A 25483-nucleotide genomic window follows, 5' to 3' on the forward strand; every position below is an offset into this window, starting at 1 on the left:
TTTGGCCATTCTGTTGGTTTTGCCCTTCTTTCCCTCCCCCTCCATTCGCCCTTGGCTGCGGCGCTGGGAGGATGCTCCGTGCGCTCTCCCCGCGGGGTCCGTGCGGGCTGTGCCCGGGGCGGGTGGTCCCAGCGCGGTGTCTGCTGCGGGTATGGGCCCTCTGCTGCCTCCGGACACGGTCAGGCAAAACCTGCAGCAGACCTGAAGGGAGGATGTGTGTGTGTGTTGCCTAACCCAGCGTTTCTCCTTTGTGTATTTAATGTATCCTCACTGTATCATCACTGTATCCTCACTGTATCCTCACTGTATCATCACTGTATCATCAATGTATCAATGTATAAACGGATCATCATCATGCACCTGTCTGCTTTTGTGGGGTGATTTTTGTTTTTCTATTTTGTTTTTAAATCCCATTTTATTTTTGACAGGAAAGAGGAAGAGCTTGATTCGAAAGATGCTATCATACTGCATCAGTTTTCAAGGCCTAGGAATGGTGTTCCGAGTTTATCTCCCTTCTGTCTGAAAATGGAAACGTACTTGAGGATGGCTGATTTACCTTACCAGGTACAATGTGCAGTTTTTTCCTTTATGTTGCAGCTCTCTGTAATTGCATGGAATGGCATATAGGCATCCCATCTCTCCTCTCCCCCCCATCTCCCCCAGGGAGATGTAAACATACACCTACAACTAGGTGGGTATACTAGCACTTTTATGTCTCCAGTTAAATTTGGTGTATAAAATTTGAAGATATGACTTGAATAAGATTGGTCTAGAAAGGCTGTAGGTTTAACTGGCAGAGCTAAATGAATGTGAAGAAGTTAACTTGGCTGGAAACGCTGAAGTGGAATAGTAGTCTGAAGTCTATATAACACTAAATAACACCCCAAAACTAAAGCGTGACATTATCTGATCTTTGAATTTCACCATGCTAAAGACATCAAGATTAGACAGCTGCAGCTTCTTACTTTTCTGGAGGGTTTTTCTCTGGAGCTCTCCTGGGAAGAGAGCTTGTTTTTTGCTTCACCTCCCATCACTGGTGCTTCCTCCCCAGTGAAGTGAGACAGGATTGCTTTTAGAGGTCACAGATACTGCTCCTTAGTTATGGCCGGGTGCATCCCAGGGCATTTTTCTGCAGGGGATGAAGGCCGAGCTACTCCAGTGAATGAAAGCTGTGAGGGTGGAAACTTGAATCTAGCAGTCTTGCCCTTTAGTGTGAAGCTTTAGTGGTGATGCTGTGAGGCTGGTGCTCACGTTGTGGTATTGGCAAGCTGCAGAGCACTCAGGCTCTGTGAAATGTGGGATGGTTTTCTTTCTCTTTGTGTTAAGCACTGAGCACCTTTAAGATGATACAACAGTGTATTACAACAGGTTATTCCTCCTGGGAAGGAATAATCCCAAGCACCAGCACAGGTTGGGCACTGACCTGCTGGAGAACAGCTCTGCAGAGCTGAGGGTCTGAGGGTCCTGGTGGACAACAAGCTGTCTGTGAGTCACAGTGTGTCCTTGTGGCTAAGAAGGCCAATGGAATCCTGGGATACATTAAGAAGAGCATTGCCAGCAGGTCAGGGAGGTGATCCTACCTCTCTACTCAGCCCTCATGAGGCCACACTTGGGGTATTGTGCCCAGTTCTGGGCTCCTCAGTACCAGAGGGACATGGAGCTCCTGGAGCAGGTCCAGAGGAGAGTAAGGAAGATGATGAAGGGACTGGAGCACCTCACAGATGAGGAAAGGCTGAGGGAGTTGGGCCTGTTCAGGCTTGAGTAGTGACAACTGAGAGGGACCAAATTAGTGTATTCAAGTTCATGAATGGGAAGGGCCAAGAGGATGGATCAGACTCTGCTCAGTGGTAGAAATCAATAAAACAAGAGGTAACAGCAAAAACTGATGCACAGGAAGTTCCACCTGGACATGAAGATGAACTTTACTGTGTGAATCACTGAGCACTGAACAGATTGCCCTGAGATGTCATGGATTCTCCTTCACTGGAGGTGTTCAAGAATCATCTGGACACAATCCTGAGCCATGAGCTCTAGGCTGGCCCTGCTGGAGTAGGGAGGCTGGACCAGATGCCCCACTGTGGTCCTTTCCAACCTAACTGATTCTGTGATTCTGTATCAGTGGTGATATATATAACAAAGATTTAAGAAGAAAACGGGTTTTTTATCTCCTCTCCCTCTGTTTTTTCCTAAGTGGTGTAAATTTGGTATTTTTCTATGTCTCAAAGAGGCTGAGCTGTGGGTAAGTTCCACATTTAACCCCCATGGGTTCAAGTCACTTCTTACTGCTGCATACCACGTTAGGAAGAATGTTTTATGTCCAGTGTTGTGCAAGGAAAGCCAGGCCTATTACAACTTCTTTTTAAACTCATTCATGGTTGATATTCATTCAGCTTCATATGTGGTTAGTCTTATTCATATAGGATGTGAAAGGAAACCCAATTAGTACATTTTGCTTAAGTCTTTAATAGCCTGAGTTTAATCTTCATTATCTTACAATTTAGCAGTACTTAAATTAGATACTTCAGAACACTAAAGAGAAAGATTTCCTTCCTTTGGGATATATTTTCCTCATTTAGGTTTACAGAACCTGAAAGGTTCTGAAGTTTGAACATGCCATTGGAGCAGGAGGACCTTTGTCCACATTGCTTCTCCCCACAAAGTAATTTGGGTAGAAATCTCATGTTGAAGGGAAGACTATTTTCACAGAATCATTAAGGTTGGAAAAGACCTCTTAGATCATTGAGCCCAACCTATTTTGGTGAGATCTGTTTTCTTTCTAATGGCAGTTGATGCAGTTCAGAGGTTGCTCTGGTGGTGAGTAGCTAAAGAAAGCTGCAGCATGAGAGGTGGTTGTGACAGGACACAGTAAAAGATAGCACCGTGCATTGGTGTGATTCAGGATGGAGTTGTTTAGAGAGCTCATGCTGGTTAGAAGTGAGTCACCCAGCTTTTCGCAGAGAGAGCTTTCCAGAGGGTTGTCCTCCCCCCATTATTTTCTGTACTGAAGGTCAGCATTGTGTTGTGGTGTTGCATCTCTCTCTATCCCTACTCTCTAGCTGTGAGCACACTAAGTGGCCATAGGTCAACAGGACTGTCAAAAGAAACAATCCTACCTTCAGCTGCTGCCTCTTGTCCCATCCTACACATGCTTTTCTGTGGCAGATCATGCTGGATCAGAGCTGGCCTAGCTGTACCCATGAAGGTTTGGTTTATTTGGTTTTAACCCAGCTTGGTTAATGGGTCCCATGGGTGCTAGGATCACCAGTTTGCTGCTTTTAGCCATGCTGGCTTACACAGACTGCAGGTGTTTGTGGGGTTACCAACCCTCTGTAGGGTGTTAGAGGTAAGTTGCTGGAGGTAAGCTTATGAGCTGAGGGCACAACTGGTTTTTTCTGGAAGAAGCACTTTGTTTCTGTCCTTGTATTAGGAGTATGGCATTGCATTGGGCTCTGGCAGGCAGTGGTGGGCATGGATGCTGTTGTGGGGTTCAGTGGGAGGGGAGCAGAAAGTAGCACCATTCTTGGCTGGAGTTTCTTGTACTTGGGCTACCTGGAGACTTTTATTTTCTTCTCTCATGACTGTGTTCCAGGTAGAATGCTGTAAGTGCCAGAGGCATCTGACAGCTGCCTGGGAGGGACTAGGGCAGGTTGTGTAGGAGTTTATGGTTGGATCCAGGAGGAAACATCTTGCTCACTTCCCTGTGTGGTGGTGGAGGCTCTGACAGAGAAGCACTGCAGGTGGCAGCTGGTGCTCATCTCAGGAGACCTGCTGTGGTCATCACTGTGCTGAGGAGGGGCTGCTTTGAGTGGAGGGTTGTGAAATGGGATGAAGAACAGGCAGTGAGGTGGTCAGTGCTTCTACTCTTCCAATTCCTTGTGTTTATCCTTTGCTGTAGCACATCAGACTATTGAATTATGTACTGTATGTTACACAACATGCTTTAATGGCATGTGAGGAGTGGAACAGGGTGACACATTCCTACCTTACTCTCATCTGAATTTGTCTCAACAGATGTGCTCTTGTAATGTGCTTTATGTTTGCTTGAATCTGCCTTTCTATGTGTGAGTTCTCCATCAAAAATCATTGGGGCTGCCCCACCTTGCCAGAGCTGCCATTATGCCTAGCTGTTTTTTCAAAGCATTGGATGCTTTTTTTTGATAAAGCCTGCTTTGAAAGAGCCCATTTTGGATGCTCATGGATATCTTTTGGGTGTTCCTTGATTCCCTCCTGAAAATGAAGAGCTGAGCTTTTATGTAACCTGATAAATAATTAGCACAGCAGAAATGTGCTGTTTTCATGTCTGTGAAGATGGTAGCTGCCTTGGGAAGAGACATGAGTAAAAGTAAAAACATAAACAGCAGTAATTGAAAATGTGAAGTCTAATTTCTTCTGGCTAGTACTATAAAATTACCCCAGAAATGCCTTGTGCCATTCTGTGTATAAATTCCTCTATAAATGAGGTTTTGAGGAGCTCTCATTACTGTTGCTTTGCCAGCTGCAGTTCAGTTAAATGTACTGTGAGGCATGTTGGTTTGGTTTTGGTTTTTAGTAATAATCCCATAGCTTTTCCCTGCTTTGCAGCTGGAGCAATTTTTTTCAGTGGAAAACTGATAAATATTTGATGGCAATTAGTGGCAGCCATAAGGATCCTGAGGTTTCAAGCCTAAAAATGCCTGTTTGAGAACAGTGAATGCAAGAACAGTATAACAGATTTGTCAAGAGACTGAGGTTTTCTCAGGTCACGAAAAGATGTTTCCTATTTTGTTTTGGCAAACTGTATGTAATGAAACATGAAAATCCTTTTAGTCCATGTATATACATTAGATATCTATGCTTGAAGAAATGTGCAGTTGAATAATAAGATGATGTTACTTTTTTTCTGTGTGGTAAATGCTATGGACTTCAGTAATTGAAATAAGTAATAAACATCTTGCAGTCTAGTAGCTTCTGCAGAGCATCAGTGTTTGTGCATAAGAAGGGAACTCTCATACTGGAAGGGCTTAAGGAAGATTAAGCCAGCAATGCATAGTGCCTTCTAGAGACACTGTGCAGTTCCAGAAAAAGCTTGTGCTTCTGTGGTAAAGTGATAATGAAAAATCATGGAAGCCTATCAGTCAGTGTTAGTGCTCAAAGACCCTTCTAGATGAAGGAAAGGTCTGGAAGGTGGAGTGATGGGGCTGTGCTCTCTGTTCAGTTTCAGATATTCCATTATTTTCCCCATGGAAATGACCCCCATGGCACCCACACGTGCAGGTGGGAAGGATTCAGTTGCTTTATTCACCCACCCAGGGGTGCAGTAGATCAGACATTATATAATCCAGTGTCCCTACCATGCTGTTTGCTTGGGCACAAGTCCCAGAAGAGGCTACTGCCAGAAGGCATTGTTTCCCAGCAGTGTTACCCGTTCATCTGTTTTCATCCACAAGGGAAGAGCCTCTGGGAATGGCTCCATGATTGTAGTGCATTGCACATCTGCATTTTGAGTGGTAGGCAGGATGCTGGTGCTCTCAGACCGAGCAGGAGTTGTGTTTTGGTGGACTGCTGTGAGAGCACCTTAATCCATTCTAAGTGGATTCAGGAAGGGTAAATACTTGAGACCCAAACAGATCAGTCCAGGACTGCAAACCCTAAACCTCCAGCAATTAGGTCCTGAGATGCTTAGGGTGACTGCCAGAGACTGAGGGCAGAGCCTTTATTCTGAGCCTTTATGGTTTGGCTCTCTGAGCTAGGAATTTTCATTCCCTAAATAACAGGATGTGAGGACTGGGATCACAAGAAAGGGAGAAAGTTCTGCCTTGTGTCTCTGCCTTCAGGAGTAAGAGAATTTAGGACAAATGTCTGAGCCCATTTTGGCAGCCAGTAATTCCTATCTTGTTTGTATGAGACATAAATTCTGTAATCTCTGGTGTTTCACCTTCTCCAATGGGGAAAATACATTTGGAGTGCTATGCTGAGCAGGAGTACCAGTATTCAGCAATGCAGCAGTGCTGTACTGTGCTGGGCTCTTGGAGAACCAATTGTAACATGTCTGTAAATGCATGACATCTCTAAGTTTTGAAGTTGCAGAAGGCAGATTTCCCTGCTGCTCAGTGAGGGAATGATATGCCTTTCATATGCACTCGTGATTGTGTGTGTTTAATCCTTGGAGGTAATGCAGCTGTCTGAGATAGGTAGTGAATTGTTTTCAAAGTACTTTTAACATGAAAAGTGTGGCTCTTTTTTGGTGCAGGAACCCAATTTAGTTGTGAGTCCTGTGATTAAAACTTGCTTAGAATAAGAAACATAATCTTCTGGGAGATCATAGAATCAACTGGATTGGAAAAGACTTCCAAGATTATCAAGTCCAACCCTACCGTGGTTGCTAGACCATGGCACTAAGTGCCACATCCAGTCTCAGCTTGAAAACCTCCAGGGATGGTGAATCCACCAGCACATTCCAATGCCACATTACTCTTTCCATAAAAAATCTCTTCCTAAGATCCAACCTAACCCTCCCCTGGCAGAGCTTGAGTCTGTGCCCTCTTGTCCTGCTGCTGGTTGCCTGGGAGAAGAGACCAACCCCCACCTGACTCCAACCTCCTGTCAGGGAGTTGCAGAGGGTGAGAAGGTCTCCCCTGAGCCTCCTCTTCTCCAGGCTGAACATCCCCAGCTCCCTCAGCCTCTCCTCATGGCACTTGTGCTCCAGTCCCTTCACCAGCCTCGTTGCTCTTCTCTGGACCTGCTCCAGCCCCTCAATGTCCCTCCTGAGCTGAGGGGCCCAGAACTGAGCACAGGATTCAAGGTGTGGCCTCACCAGCACCGAGTGCAGGGGAATGGTTGGACTCAATGGTCTTAGAGTTCTTCTCCAACCTTGATGATTCTATGTTTCTATCTGAGCATCTCCAGTGCTTAAATAGCCCAGGTATTTAAACGATGTTCCATCACATGGCATCCAGCATAAAAGTGTGTAACATCTGGCAGAGCCTGGAAATAATTTTCTCTGAATTGTCGTATGCAGTAAAGCTGCTGCTCTGATTGACATGTTCCGTCACATGGCATCCAACATAAAAGTGTGTAAACCTAGCAGAGCCTGGAAATCATTTTATCTGAATTGTCATATGCAGTAAAGCTGCTGCTCTGATTGAACAGCTACTACTACTCTAGAGCATTAATTAATTGGATAATGTTGCCTTTAAAAACACAGAAAACTGTTTTGCATTTTTGATTCTCATTGAAACAGAACCTGAAGGATCTTTTTTTTCTGTATATTTGTTTGTTTACTTGATTTTTTTTTTCTTAGAACTATTTTGATGGAAAACTTTCCCCACAAGGGAAAATGCCTTGGATTGAATACAACCACAAGAAAGTATCTGGCACCGAGTTCATTATTGACTTCTTGGAAGAGAAACTTGGAGTGAATTTAAATAAACACCTCGGTCCTCATGAAAGAGCTGTTTCCAGAGCTGTGACAAAAATGGTAGAGGAGCACTTGTACTGGTAAGTTTGCATGGCAAAGCTGACTGTGTTCTTGTGTTGTCAGATCTACCCCTGAGCTTGTGCCTGGACATGAATTCTTATTTTCTCTTGCAGAAAGCTTGGGCACCCAATTATTAACTTCATAACTCTCTTCTTCCTAGAAAACTGCTGCTGCTATCTGTGTCCACTGGTGTGAGCCAGGGGTTATTCCCCTGAAAATTTATGCTGCATAAGCAAGGTGAAGTCAGGCCCTTTGCCTGCAGCTTTGTGGGAGGAAGCAGCAATGGAATGTTCCTCTGTCCTGTTCAATGTGACCTTGTTAAGGAAGAGCAAAAGGTCAAGGTGGCTGAATGCATGTGTGCTTTGGGGGCAAAACCAGGAGAACAGATCCAGTGTTTGTAGTGAATCCAGAATATTGTGTTCTTACAGTTGCTGATCTTACTGCTCCAGAGCACACAGATTATTGCCTTTCCTGTAACACAGGATACTCCTGTTAATAAGCATTGTTGGCAACACTGCCAATTGATAGGATACAGTATTAGTCACAGTATCCCAAGAAGCTGAAGTGTGTACATGAATGGAAAATACAAATACAACCTTGATGGTAATATATGCATTTTGCTGACACCTTTGAAAAGAATACCTGTGATTTCCTCCCTATTTTACATTTCAGTCCTTTGTAAGTGCCCTATTCAGTCTGGGTTCATAATGCTTTACATTTCAGTCCTTTTAAGTGCCCTATTCAGTCTGGGTTCATAGGAGTATCAGGTGGATGTGGCATCTTGGATGCTGCATTTGCTGCCTTAGCAGGCACAATAGTTTATATTTTAATATGCATTTTAGCCCTTGGTATACTAAGTTTTGCATTTATCTTGCACTTTTTTCCTTCAAAACAATATGTGATTTTAAATTGAATGCATTTGCTTGCTTTCCCTTTCACCTTGTGATCGAAGACGAGCAGCGACATGTGTCTGTAGAGTTCTTCAAATAATTTTTAGAGCCTCCTGAGAGCAATTTTAGCATTCAGTAGCAGATTGAAGTGATTTGCTTTAGAAATGGAGTCTCTGCCTCCCAAGAAGTGTGACCTTCACCAGCTACACCCATCTGTGTAGCCTCGAAAACCTGACAGAAGCAGCCTGCAAATGTAACTTCTTTTTGGTGTTCATTTTCCCATCCTCAGTTGTTATAGCTGCCAAAGGGAGGATGGAACCTTTTAGACTCCTAATTCTCCATCTCCTTGACTTAGTGTCAGTTGTTTCGTGGTCCATAGACTTAACTGCTTTAAATGTATCATTACTGATGACAAGCTTATGCTGCTGCTGTGTCTCAGTTACAGAGTGTACTTTCTTTGTGAGGCTGTCTGTCCATCCAGGCTCCCTCTGGGCTGGCTCAGCACTGCTGGGCATGACATGGGGGAGTGTGGGGACAGGTACTGTGAATTCAGGCACTGACCCAGAGAGGTGGCATTAAAACAGGTGGGTAGAGTTACACCAAGCATGAACAGAGAGGTGCATGCCTGGCTGTGTATCCCTGTGGCCTTTCCTGCATAGTCACACAGTTGAGTTTCTCCAAGGCATGTATTTTTGCTGCAGTGTAGTAAAACATCCAACTGTAAGTCTTCCTGTAGGTCCCTGCTGTGTGGCTGCACTAGAGGCTTGTTGTGTTTGGTGAGGTCATACCATGCCAGTTCTCTGTACTAGGCAAGGCCTGAGCTTTGAGATGTCACAGTTGTACTGCTGTAATTCCTGGATAACAACTTTGACCATCCTGTAATTAAACCAAAATAAAACCAGGCTTCTGCTGTCTAGGACCATGTTTTTTCTCTTTGACAATGCTGCATCTGTGGTTGTGGGATCCCTTCACATTGGTCCCTGAACCTTCCTACTTCCCACCAGGCATTTAGGGTTTGTTCATGGTGTCCTCAAGTTCCACAGTGAAGAATTTGTAACAAAGTGGTTGCCTTCCTGCAGAATAAGCTTTATAAAATCAAGCCTCCAAAGCAGTGATATAAAATGTGATTAATACTGTTTCATTGCCAGCAGCATCAAAGTAGCTTCATCATAAATAAGTAACACTGTAGTACATTTATTGAGCAAAGAAGCTAAGTACATCCTGTGGTGTGCTGTCTCTGGATGGAGCTAATCCTGGGGGGTGCTCAGCATTTCCTCCTGAAACATTTAGCTTTTGCCAAGGTAATTGCTCATCTTCAGCAGTTAGTGCCTCTTACAGGTGGAAGTGTCTGCTCTGCTGGAGCTGAGAGCAGTGCAGAGCTGTCAGGAGCCTCAGCCTCTGGTCAGGCTGCCTCCACCCCAGGCTGTGGCACCTAGCAGGGGTCAGGCAGAAAGACAGCCAGTGTGCCTATTTTTGTGCTGGCATTAGAGAATATCTCTGAGATGCACAAGACTGATTTGGAGCTGCTGTCCCTGGAGAATGTCTTAACCATCAGGCTTTTGCTATGTTTAAATCAGCAAAAGAACAAAAGCCTACTAACCTGAATGGGTGTTGGGCAGAGTCAGCAGGGAAGAGGTGGGAGCAGACCAATTTTGTGGCTCTCACCCTGGGTCCTGGATCTAGGGCAAGCTTTTATCTTCTGCTCTAGGCTTGCTCTGGGTTGCATCCACTGCCTGCAGTGACTCATGGGCCCTCAGAAGTCAGTGGGGAACCCACAGTCACCTTCAGGGATGTGTTGAGCTTTTGGTGTATCTGCAGTGTGTTCCTGGGGTCAGACCTCTGTGTAAGATGGGTCTGGTTCTCACTTCCTTCAGGGGCTGGCATGCTGGTCTTGACAACACTTCTGGGATTCAGGCCAGGCAGCTCCAGGTGCCTGGAGGGCTAGCAGGCACTGTGAGATGCTTTCTGTCACTTTGATCTCAGGAGAGAGATCTTAGGTTGGTGACACTAATGTGCTTACTGAGAACATAAAGCCTTGAGTATTCAGCTTAACCAGACTAACCCATTGGATTGGTTCAGCTGTATTGTCAGACACAACTGTAGTGATTTACAAGTGTGTGTGTATAAATATATATACACACACACATAGATTTGACTAATTTTTTGCTTCATCTTTCAAGAAGACCCTGTAAGCATCGTATGTGATGAGTGATGTAAGTACAGGAAAAGCATGGTATGAGAATACAAATGACTCTGACTTTGATCAGTATTCAGACTTGCCATGTGTTAAACATAAAGCATGTTTATGATGTAAATAAGTTTAAATACATCAAGTCAATCCTAAAAGCAATGGCTCTCCCACTGCTAGCAATGATGAATGGGAAGTCACACAGAAGGTGGGTTTCTACAGCTGATTGTGGGATGAATTTGTTCTCATCCTTTTGTATATCAAGAAATTCTAGGCTGCACAGGTTCAGATAGGAAAAATAACCCCCAGTTCACATCCTTGTGTATACTTCCCCCTTACCTTAATGTTCAGGCAGTTTTGGGATAATCAGGCAAGCTGCTGTTGGTGAGTCACTTTCTTCATCTCCTAGCCTGATTTATGTATTGAGGCCAAAGCTGCTGTTGCGTTTAGACTTCAGATTTACTTCATGGCCACAGCATTGCTCTTTAATGCATTATTGTTTTATTTATACTCTAAGGTTTGTACAGATGTGCTGGCACAAATGGGAATCTTAATGTTTCCCAAAATGCTCTGCTCAGGCCAATATGTAAAATACTGATGTCATCCCATAAATGCTAACTGTAGTTTAAAAATGTATAGTGATGCTGTGCTGAAGTGGATTAGGTAGACTGCCCAATTTCTGGCATTTCCTAACCTTTTGTAATGTTGATAATACTCTAGTAATGTAGTCTGAGCAGAGAAGTGATGGATGGCATAAAATGCTGAGAAGCATGTTTTGGTAGGGAACACAGATTAATGAACCTTTGAATTGAATTTTTTATCAAAGTGCTTGTAAATCCAGTTTTAAAAGTGTTTTTAACTCCTTGAATCCGAGCCTACTTTTTTCTTTGCTTTTGTGTACTCAAGCCCATACAATTTTGGAAGTAAACTCTGTGATTGTCTATTTACCTGCTTTTACTGCCTCTGTAAATTTGGTATTTGGGACATGTGACAATTCTACTCATTCAAAGTGACAAGCAGATGTCTAAGATTTGTGCTTGACAGGTTAGCCTAAGCAGGATTACCTAAATCCTGTGCAGTTTTGCTCTTCCTGTGTTGCTGTCCTGGTCATTAAACACCTGATCTGATTTCTGCCTCTTTCAGGCCCAAAGACTTTCTCCTGCAGAGCAAACAAGTGAGCTCTAGGGGAATGTATTTTTGCTTTAAAGTATAGCCTAATTAGCTTTGGGGTAAACCTTATTCATCCTGTTTTATGAAATTAGAACCATGGGCATGGTGGCAGCTTGCTGATGTAGTGAGCAATAGTGTTGGCAAGTCCATAGGGCCAAGTTAGACTTGTGCAACTGTGGGGTGACTTAAAAATACTGCAGTGCAGTCCCCTGTATTCTTTGTCTATTTTGTTTTGGCTTCTTATTCTTGTTGCCCTTCCCCAGGCCAGGTCTGTTGTCCTAAAGCAACTTGCTGCAAGACACAGAGCAGTGCTTTCAGGGAACAAGTTTTTCTTAGCTTATTCTAGTAATAAATAATAACTTAGAGACTGGGAGAAGAACTCATTGAGAGCAGTGCTATGGAGAAGGAGTTGTGGGTTCTGTTAGATGAAAAGCTGGACATGAACCAGCTGAGTGAGATGGCCAACCACATCCTGGGCTGCATCAAAAGAGGTCAAGGGAGTCAATTCTCACCCTCTACTCTGTCCTGGTGAGACTGCACCTGTGTCCAGCTCTGGGATCCCCAGCATAGGAAAGATGTGGACCTGTTAGAGCAGATCCAAAGGAGAGTCATGAAGATGATCAAAGGGCTGGAGCACCTCTCCTGTGAAGACAGGCTGAGAGAGTTGAGATTGATCAGCAGGAGAAAATCAACCCAGTAACCACTACACCTTCATAGAATCATAGAATGATAGAATTTTAGGGGTTGGAATGGACCTTATAGATCATCTAGTCCCAACCCCCTGCCATGGGCTGGGACACCTCCCACCAGAGCAGGTTGCTCAAGGCTCATCCAACCTGGCTGTGAACACTGCCAAGGCTGGAGCATTGGCTACCTCCCTGGGCAAGCTGTGCCAGTGTCTCACCACCCTCATAGGGAAAAAGCTTTTTCCTAATATCTAACCTAATTCCTCTCTTTCAATTTGAACCCATTGCCCCTTGCCCTGTCACTGCAGCTCCTTACACAGAGTCACTCTCCAGCTCCTTGTAGCCCCTTCAGATCCTGCAAGGTGCTATGAGGTCTCCACACAACCTTCTCTTCTCCAGGCTGAACAGCCCCAACTCCCTCAACCTGTCTTTATAGGCAAGAAGCTCCAGTCCTCTTAGCAGCTTCGTGGCCCGCTCTGAACTTTTTCCAGCAGTTCCATATCCTTCTGATGTTTGGGACACCAGAGCTGTGTGCAGTATTCCAGGTGAGGTCTCATTGGAGCAGAGCAGAGGGGCAGAATCACCTCCTTCAACCTGCTGCCCACACTCCTTTGGAAGCAGCCCAGGCTTTGGATTTCATTTTTCAAACTTTATTTTTAAAAGATCATGTCACTGTTGGTTTCTGGGGAGGAGAGAGATCTTCTGTAAAAGTAGTGCTTCAATATTTATGTTGGAATGAAGTTACTGCTTGTCTAAGTGTCAGCAATATAGAAAGGAAAGAGAACAGACTGGTGGGAAAGATTGATTTCTTTGTGGGCTGTTTTGTTGTTGTGGTTTTCCCCAGGTGTGCTCAGATGGAGTTAATTTCTTCTCAGTAGCTGGTACAGTGCTGTGTTTGGAGTCAGAATGAGAACAGTGTTGATAACAAACTGATGTTTTGGTTTTTGCTAGGTTGTGTTTATCTTAAATCAAGGATGTTTTCTTTCTTGTGTCTAGTGCTCTGCCAGTGAGAAGGTATACAAAAGAAACTGGGAGGGAGCATAGCTGGGACAGGTGACCTGAACTGGTCAAAGGGATATTCCACACCGTAGTACATCATGCCCAGTATATAAACTGGGGAGGGAATTACCCTGGGGGGGCTGATCCAGGTTGGGGAACAGGGTCTGGCATCAGTCCATGGGTAGTGAGCAATTGTATTGTGCATCACTGGGTTTGTTTGATTGGTTTTTCTTTCCCTTTTTATTATTGGGACAGGTGAACTGGTCAAAGGGATATTCCACACCGTAGTACATCATGCCCAGTATATAAACTGGGGAGGGAATTACCCTGGGGGGGCTGATCCAGGTTGGGGAACAGGGTCTGGCATCAGTCCATGGGTAGTGAGCAATTGTATTGTGCATCACTGGGTTTGTTTGATTGGTTTTTCTTTCCCTTTTTATTATGCATTAGTATTTTCTCAGTTTTTTCAATTATTAAACTGTTCGTAGTACATCATGCCCAGTATATAAACTGGGGAGGGAATTACCCTGGGGGGGCTGATCCAGGTTGGGGAACAGGGTCTGGCATCAGTCCATGGGTAGTGAGCAATTGTATTGTGCATCACTGGGTTTGTTTGATTGGTTTTTCTTTCCCTTTTTATTATGCATTAGTATTTTCTCAGTTTTTTCAATTATTAAACTGTTCTCATCTCAATCTATATATTTTACTGTTGTTTCTCCTCCCAATTCCATCAGGGTGTGGGGAAAGGGCAAGGAGGGAGTGTGAGCAGCCACATGACTCTTGGCCACTCACTGTCTGGGGTTAAACCCAGTGCAGTCAGTCATCTTTAGCCAATCAATCCTTTTGGCTCTGTGTTTTGTTACACAAATTTAGCAGAATTCCACAGCTTTTATTTTATGTTTCAATGTGTATCTCATTTTCTCTTGAAGTCAGTCATGATTTACTGTGAGAATAAGCACCAGGCAGTTTGTGGAAGTACAGCAGAGTCAGTTTGCTCTGCTGTCACTCCGAGTTGCCACAGGATCTGCTGTTTATGGAAACCTCCTCCCCATCAGAGCAGTGAGCAATCACCTGCCTGACCTTTGTGTCAGCCTGTGCAGGGTGGTGATGGACTGTCTGAGGGTTGTACCGCTCTAACTCCTTTTTGCATCCTTGTAGGACTTTAGCTTATTGCCAATGGGTGGAAAACCTTCACGAGACACAAAAGATGGTTTCTCTGTTTGGCCCCTTCAGCGACTTGCTGAAGTGGATCTTCTGCCACCTGACCAAAGGGATTGTGAAGCGGGAGATGTATGGCCACGGCATCGGGCGCTTCTCGGAGGAGGAGATGTACACTCTGATGGAGAAGGACATGAGGACTCTGGCAGGACTCCTGGGTAAGGTACAGCGAGTTATGCATGGCCTCTTTGTTCACAGCCCTTTGTCCACAGGAGGAAATTGACCTCAAGAGCTTCCTGACAGCTTGAGCACATACGGAAATAATCTCATTTGGCAGAAAGTAGGAGCTGCACTGCTGCTGTCATTCAGGGCACACCTTGCTCTGGCCAGGGACAGTGTTTCTTTCCCCTACTGTTTGCTGCCAAATTGTGTGTCTAGAGGCATAAGAGGCTTTCTTCTCTGAGCACCAAGTGTGTGTGTCCAGAAGAGAAAAACATGGCCTGCAATTGTGGGAGAGCACATTGCTATGTAAATTTAGGAAAATGTGGTGTTTAGTTCTGCAAATGAAACCTCTTATTTATATTTTTGGGGGTGTATGGAGTGTCTCATTTTTTCATTTCATGGGACTCGTAGTGGTCATTATGAGGCTGTCACTTGAAACCCCTTTGCAGGTGCTGTTTTGATGAGCTGAACTTCATTGTATTTAGTTGGTGTAAGCAGCTTTATTCAAAGCTCCTAGTGGGAGATGGTTCAGTGTTGTCAAAGTAGGTGGGTTTAGTCTTCTTGGTTGTCCGAGGTGGATCCCATATGGTTAAGGCTGAACTCACTTAGCTAGAATCACATGAACCTCATTTCTCTTGTGTAGCTCAGGCTGAAATCTATACTGGAGCTGTCTGCACTGTGCTTCTTGTGTTCTGCTCTGCTGAGAGCTAAGCATATTGTGTGTCTGGGTAAAATTTGCATTCGGAGGAATTGGTTTGGGGCAGATTGTTGCATGCATTGAGCATATGTCTCTCTTGCACAAGGAACCAAGAGAGATGGTACCTGTGTGGCTGCTTTGTTCCCTGTCATGATTGCTTTAAAGAGGTTACTGAGTGGAGGACAGGAGGGACACCTACACCTTCCTTCCCTGGGCTCCAGAGGGAGAGCATATTGTGCATGCTCTCCAGAGATAAGCATGGAGTGGATGGAGGAGTGTGAGGAGGGCCCAGCAGAAGGCAGAAACTGAGTGCTTGCTGAGAAAGGGAAGGAAGAAACATACTTCTGGACTTCTGAGGTGTTTGGGAAAGGAAGATATTTGCAGTGGACCTAGATGGGAGTGAGTAGAGCTTCCTGTAACTTTGTTTTCTGAAACAAACCTGCCGAGTTGCTGGATTGGGAACAAGGTGAAAGACATGTGATGCATGGGCACAATGGGCAAGGGGAAGATTTGTTGACAGCTCCTCTTTTGTCAGTGCTTTCTGATGTTGCATTTCATTTGTTAACAAAAACAGTTAGCTCTTCTAGTGCCTCTTCAAAGCAAACCTTCTCTTTGGAGCTTAAGAGGTCCCTTTTCTTTTAGAGGGAGGAAGGGAAGGATCAGCTCATTTTAGATGAGGAGGTCTGGGCCTGTCTTCTGCAGAGCTGTGGTCAGCTCTGTGCCCTCCTCTGTGGGATTGTTGTAACTTTGAGGTTGGTACTGTGTGGATCCATGTTCATCATAAAGAGGAATGGATTGAGATGGGAGCTGGAGCAACTGCAGCCTATGACTTGGGATCTCAGCCAAGCCCCCTGGTTCAGGCTAGCAACACTGGCAGGCTAAACAGTGCAGCAATGGATATGACTGTGCTAAAGACATCTCTGACAAGAGTAGACATAGCCTTCAAGAGAAAACTTAAAACGTGTTCCTGAGTACCTGTAAAAGTCTTGTGATTTCTTTATTTGAAGTCTGCATCCTTCCGTCTCTGGAGTCTGTACTGACACTCAGATTTGTAAAATTTTGAGTTCAAAGGGACCACTTAATCATCTAGACAGACCTCTGTGAATCAGACTGCTTGATTGCTGTCTTGAGGCATGTGCCTTTTTGCTGTCTTTCTAAAAGCCATCCAGTTTTAATTATGAGGTTTCAGGAGGTGGAGGTGCCACCACTTTTATTAGTAATTGTTGGCAGATGTTAGTCACCACCAAAACCTGTTCAAAATCAGATCTGTTGGAGTTTGTCCAATTCCAGCCTGCAGGCAGATGCTCTTCCTAGTTCTTCCTCCTCTCCTGTGTGGCTTGGGTCATCTTGTGAAGGTAAATGCTATAGACAGTCACTTGCTTTTTGGTTTTGGTGGGGAAAATAGAGGAAAATAGAGGGAATGGTCATAAGCTGAGACAGGAGAGATTCAGATAAGATGTCAAGAAAAATGTTTTACCTGTGAGGGTGTTCAGGTCTCCCCGATCAGGCACTGGAATAGATTGCCCAGGGAGGTGGTGGAGTCACCATCTCTGGAAGTGTTTAAGAGGCATCTGGATCTGACACTGGAGGATCTGGTTTAGGGTTTAGGGGTTACAGCAGTGACAGGTTAATGGTTGGACTCGATGTTCATAGAGGTTTTCTCCAACCTTGATGATTCTATGAAATAACTGGAAATCCTCAAGCATTTCTTCACAGTATCAAATTTTTAATTGTATAATACATATGTTATCAGCAGAAGTTTTATTCTTGCTTTCAGATTGTTGTTGAGAATGTTGTGTGCCCTTGTACTTCAAAAAGCCTCAAAGGGCATCTGCAGTATTCCTGTTATTTTACTACATTGCCAACTGAATGGTGTATGGTTTTTTTCTTCTTCCCCTCTGAAATGGATGTCAGATTAGTCAGTGTGTGGTTATAGGAATCATTATATTTGCCCTTTTGGTTATTGGTGTGTTTGTCTACTTTCCTATAATTGCCTTGAGTTTTTTTCACATCAATATGCTCAGGTTTTCTCCAGCCAGCTGCTAATAGAATCACAGAATCATCAAGGTTGGTATGCTCAGGTTTTCTCCAGCCAGCTGTTTATAGAATCACAGAATCATCAAGGTTGGAGGAGACCTCTAAGATCATTCAGTCCAACCATTAACCTGTCGCTGCTGGAACCCCTAAACCCTAAACCATATCCTCCAGTGTCAGATCCAGATGCCTCTTAAACACCTTCAGGGATGGTGACTCCACCACCTCCCTGGGCAATCTATTCCAGTTCCTGATCAGGGAGACCTTATGGTTGGGTCTAGTAACTGTGGCCTCCAGGTAGCATCCTGGAATGCAGACAGGAGGTAGGAATGAAGACTTGCAGCCTGACTAGAAACTCTCCTGTTCCACATGGGGAAGGAGGGGGTGGTCAGTCAGCTTATTGCCTGCACAATATTTGTGAGATTCCTCTCCACATATATGTGGATTCCCCTCCAAATGTTTTCCCAGAAGTAGTTGGGATTTTGGCTGTTAGAGGGCAATCTTAAGAGCTTAAAAAGGATGCTGATCGTGCAGAAGAGCTGCACATACCAAGCCATGGCTGTCAGTCATCAGGCATATCAGATTAATGCTCCCCATTTCTTAACAGAGAACATTCACTGGGGAACAAGAATAACTTTTAAATTCCAAGCGCTGTTTCCAGAGAATTATAACTTGGCAGCTGCCAGTTCTTGTGACACTCATTTTGACATTCCCAGTCACATCTTGGGTGCTTTTCTAAATTTTTCATTTCTGAGAATCATTTCTCCTTCTCCCCTGTGCCCATTTCCCTGACAGACTCTTTCAGATCCCTTATAAACATGGAAATTGTGATGGATCAGCCGGTCCCATTGGTATCATCCTGCTCTCTGTCCTGTAGTTTTTAAACCACAAATGTAATTTCCTTGTAGTATAGCAGTTTCCTACTGCTCAGTAGTAGTGTAAGAAAGTGGGTGGAATGAGCATGTGAATTAGCTATATAAAAATATAATCTAATATAATTTTAGGGGTTGGAATGGACCTTATAGGTCATCTAGTCCCAACCCCCTGCCCTGGGCAGGGACACCTCCCACCAGAGCAGGTTGCTCAAGGCTTCATCCAACCTGGCTTTGAGCACTGACAGGGTTGGGACAGCCACTGCCTCCCTGGGCAGCTTGTGCCAGTGTCTCACCATTCTCACAGGGAAAACCCTTTTCCTAAAATCCAACCTAAATTTCCCCTCTTTCACTTTGTACCCATTGCCCCCTGTCCTGTCACTGCAGCTCCTTACAAAGAGTCCCTTTCTGGCTTCTCTGTAGCCCCTTCAGATATTGAAAAGTTGCTATGAGGTCTCTACTCAGCCTTTTCTTCTCCAGGCTGAACAGCCCCAACTCCCTCAGCCTGTCCTCACAGGGGCAACATTTTGGTAATTGTTTAAAAGATGCAAGTGAGCAAGCAGTGCCCATAAATCCATTGGTGCCCCCTCAGCTGTCTGCCTGCCTCAAGCTTTTTGGTAAATGAGGATTTTGAACTGGGCAGCAGCTTCCTGAAATGGATTTTGAGAAGCATTTGTTGTTTTGTGGAGGGCAGGGATGCTCAGAGCTGCAGCACAGAGGTGGGACCAACCCTGAACGTGAGCCTCTAGAGTTAGTTGAAATGGCCAGTAGCAGCCTGCAAGGGCTGTACATATAGCTCCTGCAAGGGCTGTGCACCCTGTGGAAGGGTGTAGGTCTTCTGCCTGTGTCTCATAGATCTGTTTTTTTTGCCAGGGTTTCCTGCCCAAGTGCTGAAAGAACTGCTTTTGAATTCCTTAGTGCATGCATTTGTAAACAGTGGATCTGTGTGCTCTCATTCCTGGGTAGTGCAAATTTCATCCAAGTCCACTGTGACCAGGTGATTTCATTTCTGTGGGATCAGCCAGGGAGTGCAGAGAGGTGTTTGAGATGATCAGTCCTATGGCAGCCTTGATGTGACAGGTGCTGTGTACTCTGGCATAAAAACAGACACGGAGATATCTGGTCTGTCACAAAGTCTTTGGACAAAAGCTGCACAGAAAGTTTTGAGAACAGATTGGAGCTGGTGGGAGAAAATGTGCACAGAGTCCATATGATGTGGTGCAGCATGACTTAAAACCAGATTTGCAGTTTTATGAGCCCACAGCTTTATTTTTTCCTCTTGCCCTTTGTCTCTATGCACCTGAAGGTGTGAAGTGCTGTGCCTGGGGGACTACACTCCATTTGCAAGAAAGTGGGATGGTTCAGCCCTCCCTCCCTGCCTTAGTTGCAGGAGGATGGAAACAACAGTATTACTTCCCAGATATGACTGAATCTCAAGACCCAGTTGCATGGTGCTAAATTCCTAGTGTTGGCATATAACTGTGGTTTAGGGGCCAATTTTTGAGCTGTGTTTGAGGTGGCTGAATGCTAGGCATCACATAAATACTGAAAAGAATCAACATTTACCCTGTACAGAGTTTGCAAAGAGTAGATTGATGTAACTGTGAAAGAGCTGGGGAGAGTTAACTGCGTGTTCAAATGACATCTGACAGGCTACAGGAGGTTATTGTTACTGGTTATTCCTGAGCTCTGCTTTGCTGTGCCATTGTACAGGAGGATGGCAGTGCTTGTATGCTGGAATTTGATGCATTTTACTGCTGGACAGTTTCTTTCAACTCACTCAATAACCCTAACATTTAATAACCTGCTGAGTTACAGGCAGCTTATAATGGGCTGGGAAAGAATGTCCTGGGGAGATGGGATAACTGGATTTGGAGAATTCAATTACGTGCCACGTTTCACAGAGTTTATAGCACTTTGGGCCAAGGCAGGAACAGTGCAACCATCTAACCTAACCTCTGCAGCACTGCATGTTTCACCTGTGTGCTCTGTGTGTGGTCTTTGCTCCAAGGCTCATGCCTGTGATGGGAAAACAAGCTCACACTGGAGGTTTTGTTGCAAACAGTGGCTTGGAAACATGATTTTTCTTCCCTGTCTTAGTTAGTTATATATCTGTTTGTGCTGTAATGGCCACTTAGGACCATCATGACGTTGGGGTGCCCGGAGAGTAAGCAGAACAGCAGTGTGGAGCAGATAGATCCTTCCTGTGGACCAGAAGAGTCCCAAAGGGCTGGTGTTTCACTTAGTGCCTGCATGCCTGACATGCCTCTGTTTGGTTTCTACCTGTCAGGGATCCGTGGGGGTGGGAACACTGCACTGGTGGTGTGTGGGAGAACCTGTTCTCTCCTGCCTATGGCTTTGTCCTCTTCCTGGAGATGCAGGTCATTTCTGAGCAGTCAGTGCCAGTCTGACTGGTACATCTGTTTCAGCCTGCACAAAGCAGGTTGTAGAGGGGTGTGGGATGTCTCTCCTGCCATGGCTGCAGGGAGAGGACTAGAGGGAATGGCCATAAACTGAGACAGGGAAGATTCAGATTAGATGTCAGGAAAAATGTTTTCCCTGTTAGGGTGTTCAGGCACTGGAATAGATTGCCCAGGGAGATGGTGGAGTCACCATCCCTGGAAGTGTTTCAGAGGTGTCTGGATCTGACACTGGAGGATCTGGTTTAGTGTTTAGGGGTTCCAGCAGAGTGGCAGGTTAATGGTTGGAGTTGATGATCTTAGAGGTCTTCTCCAACCTTGATGGTTTATGATTCTAATAGGGGGAAAGGAAAGCTTTGGGTTTGGTTTTCTTGTTTTGACTGATTGGATGAGTAAACTGAACCTGGATCTGCACACATGAGAGACAAGTGAGCACCTTCTTTCAACAAATTCATGATTTCAAATTGTGGTTGAATGATTCTGGGTTTGCACCAGGGTGAAAATTGTGCTTTCAGGTACTGCTGGCTGCAGAGCAGATGTTAAATACAGCAGAACTAGTATAGTGTGTGTGCTCTGCCAGCTGTGAGGAGCAGAGGAGCTTCCTTGGCCAGTGGTGGCTCTGTGACTGACCTGGGTATAGAAGTGGTGAATGCAGAGGAAGCTGCAGGAATGTTTCACCTGCTTACCTGAACCCTAGGCTTTGGAACCCTATTCAGTGTTGAATCCCTGTCTTTGGACAAGTGAACCTTTTCAGCTAAATTATCTGAGTAAAAAAAAATAAAAGATGTAATTGTGGATTTATTTTTTTTAATTGGGGAAAAGTGATGTCCAGTCAAGAAATGTTTCCTGTTGTATTTAACAGGTGACAAGAAGTACATTATGGGATCAACTGTTTCCACTGTTGATGCCACTGTCTTTGGGCATCTGGCACAGGCAATGTGGACACTACCAGGGACTCGACCAGAGAGACTAATCAAAGGTAAGAAAGCTTAAATGATCTCTGATGAAAAGCTATTGGTGGCATCTTTCATGTTTAAACTTGGAGCACCTTGGAAGAACATTTTGAAGACTGCAGCAGCAGCACTTCAGCTGCACTGCACACTGTTCTTGCCTTTGATGTAGCATTTGTATCTTGTAATGTTGTTTTCTCTTAAAATTCTTGCTTGTTTCCTCTCTTATGTTCTACACAGTAATTGTTTCTATTCCTGTACTTGATCTTTTGCCTGTTTAACGTGACAAAGGCTTAAAGCCTCTAAGGAATGAATGCTGGGTAAAGTATGGGAAGACAGAAGCACAGCCAGGAGCCAAATTCTGCTGAACTGAGTAGTTTCATTGACAGTAGAACTGCAAGTGCTATTGTCCTACTGGAATTACAGCCTTTGCAGGTATTGAAGATGCTGGGCCAGGAAGAAATCCAGCCTGACTTTGGAGTCACTGTGTTTTTGCATGAATTGGAGTCCAAATTATCCCTCCCCTCCACAGAGTGGTTTGGTTCTTTTTTTTCTCTTGTGGGGTGGTATGGATGTGAAAGTATCTTTGCATGTCTCCTGAGAATAAAACACACAGTATGGGAAATAGGAAGAGCTAAAGAGGAAAAGGATGTGAAATAGGTGTAAAAGGAATTAATCTGACGTGTACTTCTACTCTTTGCAAGAGAACTCTACTAAACTGATGGATAGGAGGCACAGACTTACTCTTTTCCTCAAAGTTTTAATAATGAGCACATGAGGACATAAATATTGGCTATGCAGTTCATCCCCACGATGTCTGAGGAATCACAGACAAAATTCTGAAGGGCCCAGGTCTTTGATGAAGGAATACTATGTTTGTTGAATTAGTTTGTCTCTAATGACAATAAATGGAAAGTAATAGATGCAAATACCCAAGCACTATGGTGGATTCTCTATAACACATTCATCTTCCCTTTAATGTGCTGTTATTTTGTACTTCTTTAAATTTTGTTGGTAATTTATCCTGTAGGCATACAGGTATGTATAAGCACAAGTCATTGGGGTTGAGCCGGTGACCCTATAAAAAGTTAAAAATGTGAATTTATGTTGCAGCCAACGCTGCCATCTGGTGGCTAAACCCCCAAATTCACTGTGCTTTAATAAACGAGTTTTGTGTATATGTAGGATCAAATTCTGCCTTTAGAGTAATAGAACAGAACAGAATAGAATCATCAAGGTTGGAGGAGACCTCTAAGATCATCAACTCCAGCCATTAACCTGTCACTGCTGGAACCCCTAAACCCTAAACCAGATCCTCCAGTGCCAGATCCAGACACCTCTTCAACACTTCCAGGACTCCACCACCTCCCTGGACAATCTATTCCAGTGCCTGAACACCCTAACAGGGAAGACATTTCTCCTAACATCTCTTCTGACTCTCCTCTGTCCCAGCTTTTGACCATTCCCTCTAGTCCTCTCCCTGCAGCCATGGCAGGACAGACATTCCCCACCTCTCTACAACCCTGTCAGGGAGTTGTAGAGAGCCATGAGGTCACCCCTGAGCCTCTTCTCAAGGCTAAAAAAGCCCAATTCCTTCAGTCCTTCCTCATACCACATGTTTTCCAGACTTTTCTGCCCTCGTTGCCCTTGACTGGACTTGCTCTAGTGCCTTAATGTCGTTTTTCAAGTGTGGGGCCCAAAACTGAACACAGCACTGAGGTGTGACTTCCCCAATGCCGAGTCCAGGGGGATGATCACTGCCCTAGTCCTGCTGTCACACTGTTCTTGATCCAGGCCAAGATGCCCTCGGCCTTCTTGGCCACCTGTACACACTGTTGGCTCATATTGAGCCACTGCCACCAGCACTGCCAAGTCCCTTTCTGACAAACCAGGTGTATGCAATTAAGCAAAACATTAACTACAATAAACTTATAGTATTAGTGTCTTGATTTATTTCTGTAAAGATCGAATTTGGGATCATTATTTTGCTATTTGCATGAACACACATTTATGTCATAAGCTGAGACAGGAGGGATTCGTATTAGATGTTAGAAAACACTTCTTCCCTGTTAGGGTGTTCAGACACAGGAATAGATTTGCCCAGGGAGGTGGTGGAGTCACCATCCCTGGAAATGTTTAAGAGACATCTGTATCTCTGATGCTGGAGGATATGGTTTAGGGATTCCAGCAGAGTGGCAGGTTAATGGTTGGAGTCAATCTTTAAGGTCTCCTCCAATCTTGATTATTCTGTGGTTCTATGATTATTGCAGTGTAACCCTTCTTGTTGTATGTGGGTTAATAATACATATGTTAAGTTGCATGAAAGTTAAAACAGAGCTGCTAAGAGGATTGATGGGATCTTGGGATTTTGAAAACTCTTTGGAAAAACCCTGTGCAATTTGTTTCCACACAGTGCTTATGTGTTTTTGCATCAGTAGGTGAGTTAGAGCCTTATTGACTGGATATATTTACTGTTGTGTTGTGTTGCAGGTGAACTGATTAACCTTGCTATGTATTGTGAAAGAATAAGGAGGAAATTCTGGCCAGAGTGGCACCATGATGATGATAACACTCTGTATGAATCAGAGGAAAGCAGCGAAGCAAGCAAGACTTACTCCCCTTTGCAGGACTTCAGTTTTTATTCAAGGACAGAAACATTTGATGAGGAAGGGAACAGTATTTCCCAAACCCCTGACACAGATTACACTGGACACTCCCTCTTTGATTCGGATGTGGACATGGATGATTACAGAGATCATGAACAATGCAAGTGACATGTATAAGCATCTTCCATTGTGCAGATAAGCTGTTTCTTGGGATCAGTCTGATGTATTTTCTCCTTCAGGTCAGGAAAAGGTTTATACCACTTTGGAGGAGACCATTGTGCTTGACTCAACTGTCACATGCTACTTGGACTATTTCAACTGTATTTCATGTTGTGTAACTGTTCAGGTGGAACCAAGGTAAACACTTATTTAAAACACACATGGACAAACTGGAGGTCTAGAGGGCAACAGGACCTTTGAATCTGCATTTTTGTTTGTGTTCAAAACCAGATCCCCCATCCAAGTGGGACAGACGTCTGGGAAGTGGAGCATTTGTCACAGCTGGTTTGTGTTGATATCTTATCTTTAAAGGAGTGGGTTGAGGACAAAAAAGGAAAGAAGTATGACTGGCACAGCTTCCTTCTGTGGAAGAAAATGATTGATGCTGTAAGGAAAAACCTGGGGGTATTTGGTGACTGCCATCTCAGTATGAGCCAGCTGTGTGCCCAGGTGCACTGAGGGCAGACAGCATCCTGGCTTGTGTCAGCAATAGTGTGCCCAGCAGGACCAGGGCAGTGATTGTCCCCCTGTACTTGGCACTGGTGAGGCCACACCTCGAGTAGTGTTCAGTTTTGGGCTGCTCACTACAAGACAGAGATTGAGGCACTCAAGTGTGTCCAGAGAGGGACAATGAAGCTGGTGAAAGGGCTGGAGCACAAGTCTCTACAACTAGCTGAAAGGAGGTTGTAGCAGGGCAGGGGTTGGTATCTTCTTCCATGCAACAAGCAATATGATCAGAGGAAATGGCCTCAAGTTGCTCCAGAGGAGGTTTAGGTTGGATATGGAGAAGAACTTCTTCACTGGAAGGGTTGTTATGCATTGGAACAGGCTACCCATGGAAGCAATTGAATCACTACCCTGGAGGTATTTAAAGCTGTGCAGATGTGGCACTGGGGGACATTGTTTGGTGGTGGAC

The 25483-nt window shown here is 44.5% G+C and overlaps 1 protein-coding gene across 1 annotated transcript; it reads left to right on the forward strand.

The window, feature by feature from the left end:
* Positions 1 to 428: 428 nt before the first annotated feature.
* Positions 429 to 24516, forward strand: FAXC (failed axon connections homolog (Drosophila); the record flags this gene model as incomplete). The annotated part of the gene is made up of 5 exons (XM_009084824.1): positions 429 to 564; positions 7280 to 7476; positions 14548 to 14765; positions 21655 to 21771; positions 24233 to 24516. Coding segments are annotated over 5 exons (952 nt in total), but the record flags the coding sequence as incomplete, so codon positions are not given.
* Positions 24517 to 25483: the final 967 nt, after the last annotated feature.

This window comes from Acanthisitta chloris, unplaced genomic scaffold, assembly GCF_000695815.1.
Source record: "Acanthisitta chloris isolate BGI_N310 unplaced genomic scaffold, ASM69581v1 scaffold8041, whole genome shotgun sequence".
NCBI classification, from domain to species: domain Eukaryota; kingdom Metazoa; phylum Chordata; class Aves; order Passeriformes; family Acanthisittidae; genus Acanthisitta; species Acanthisitta chloris.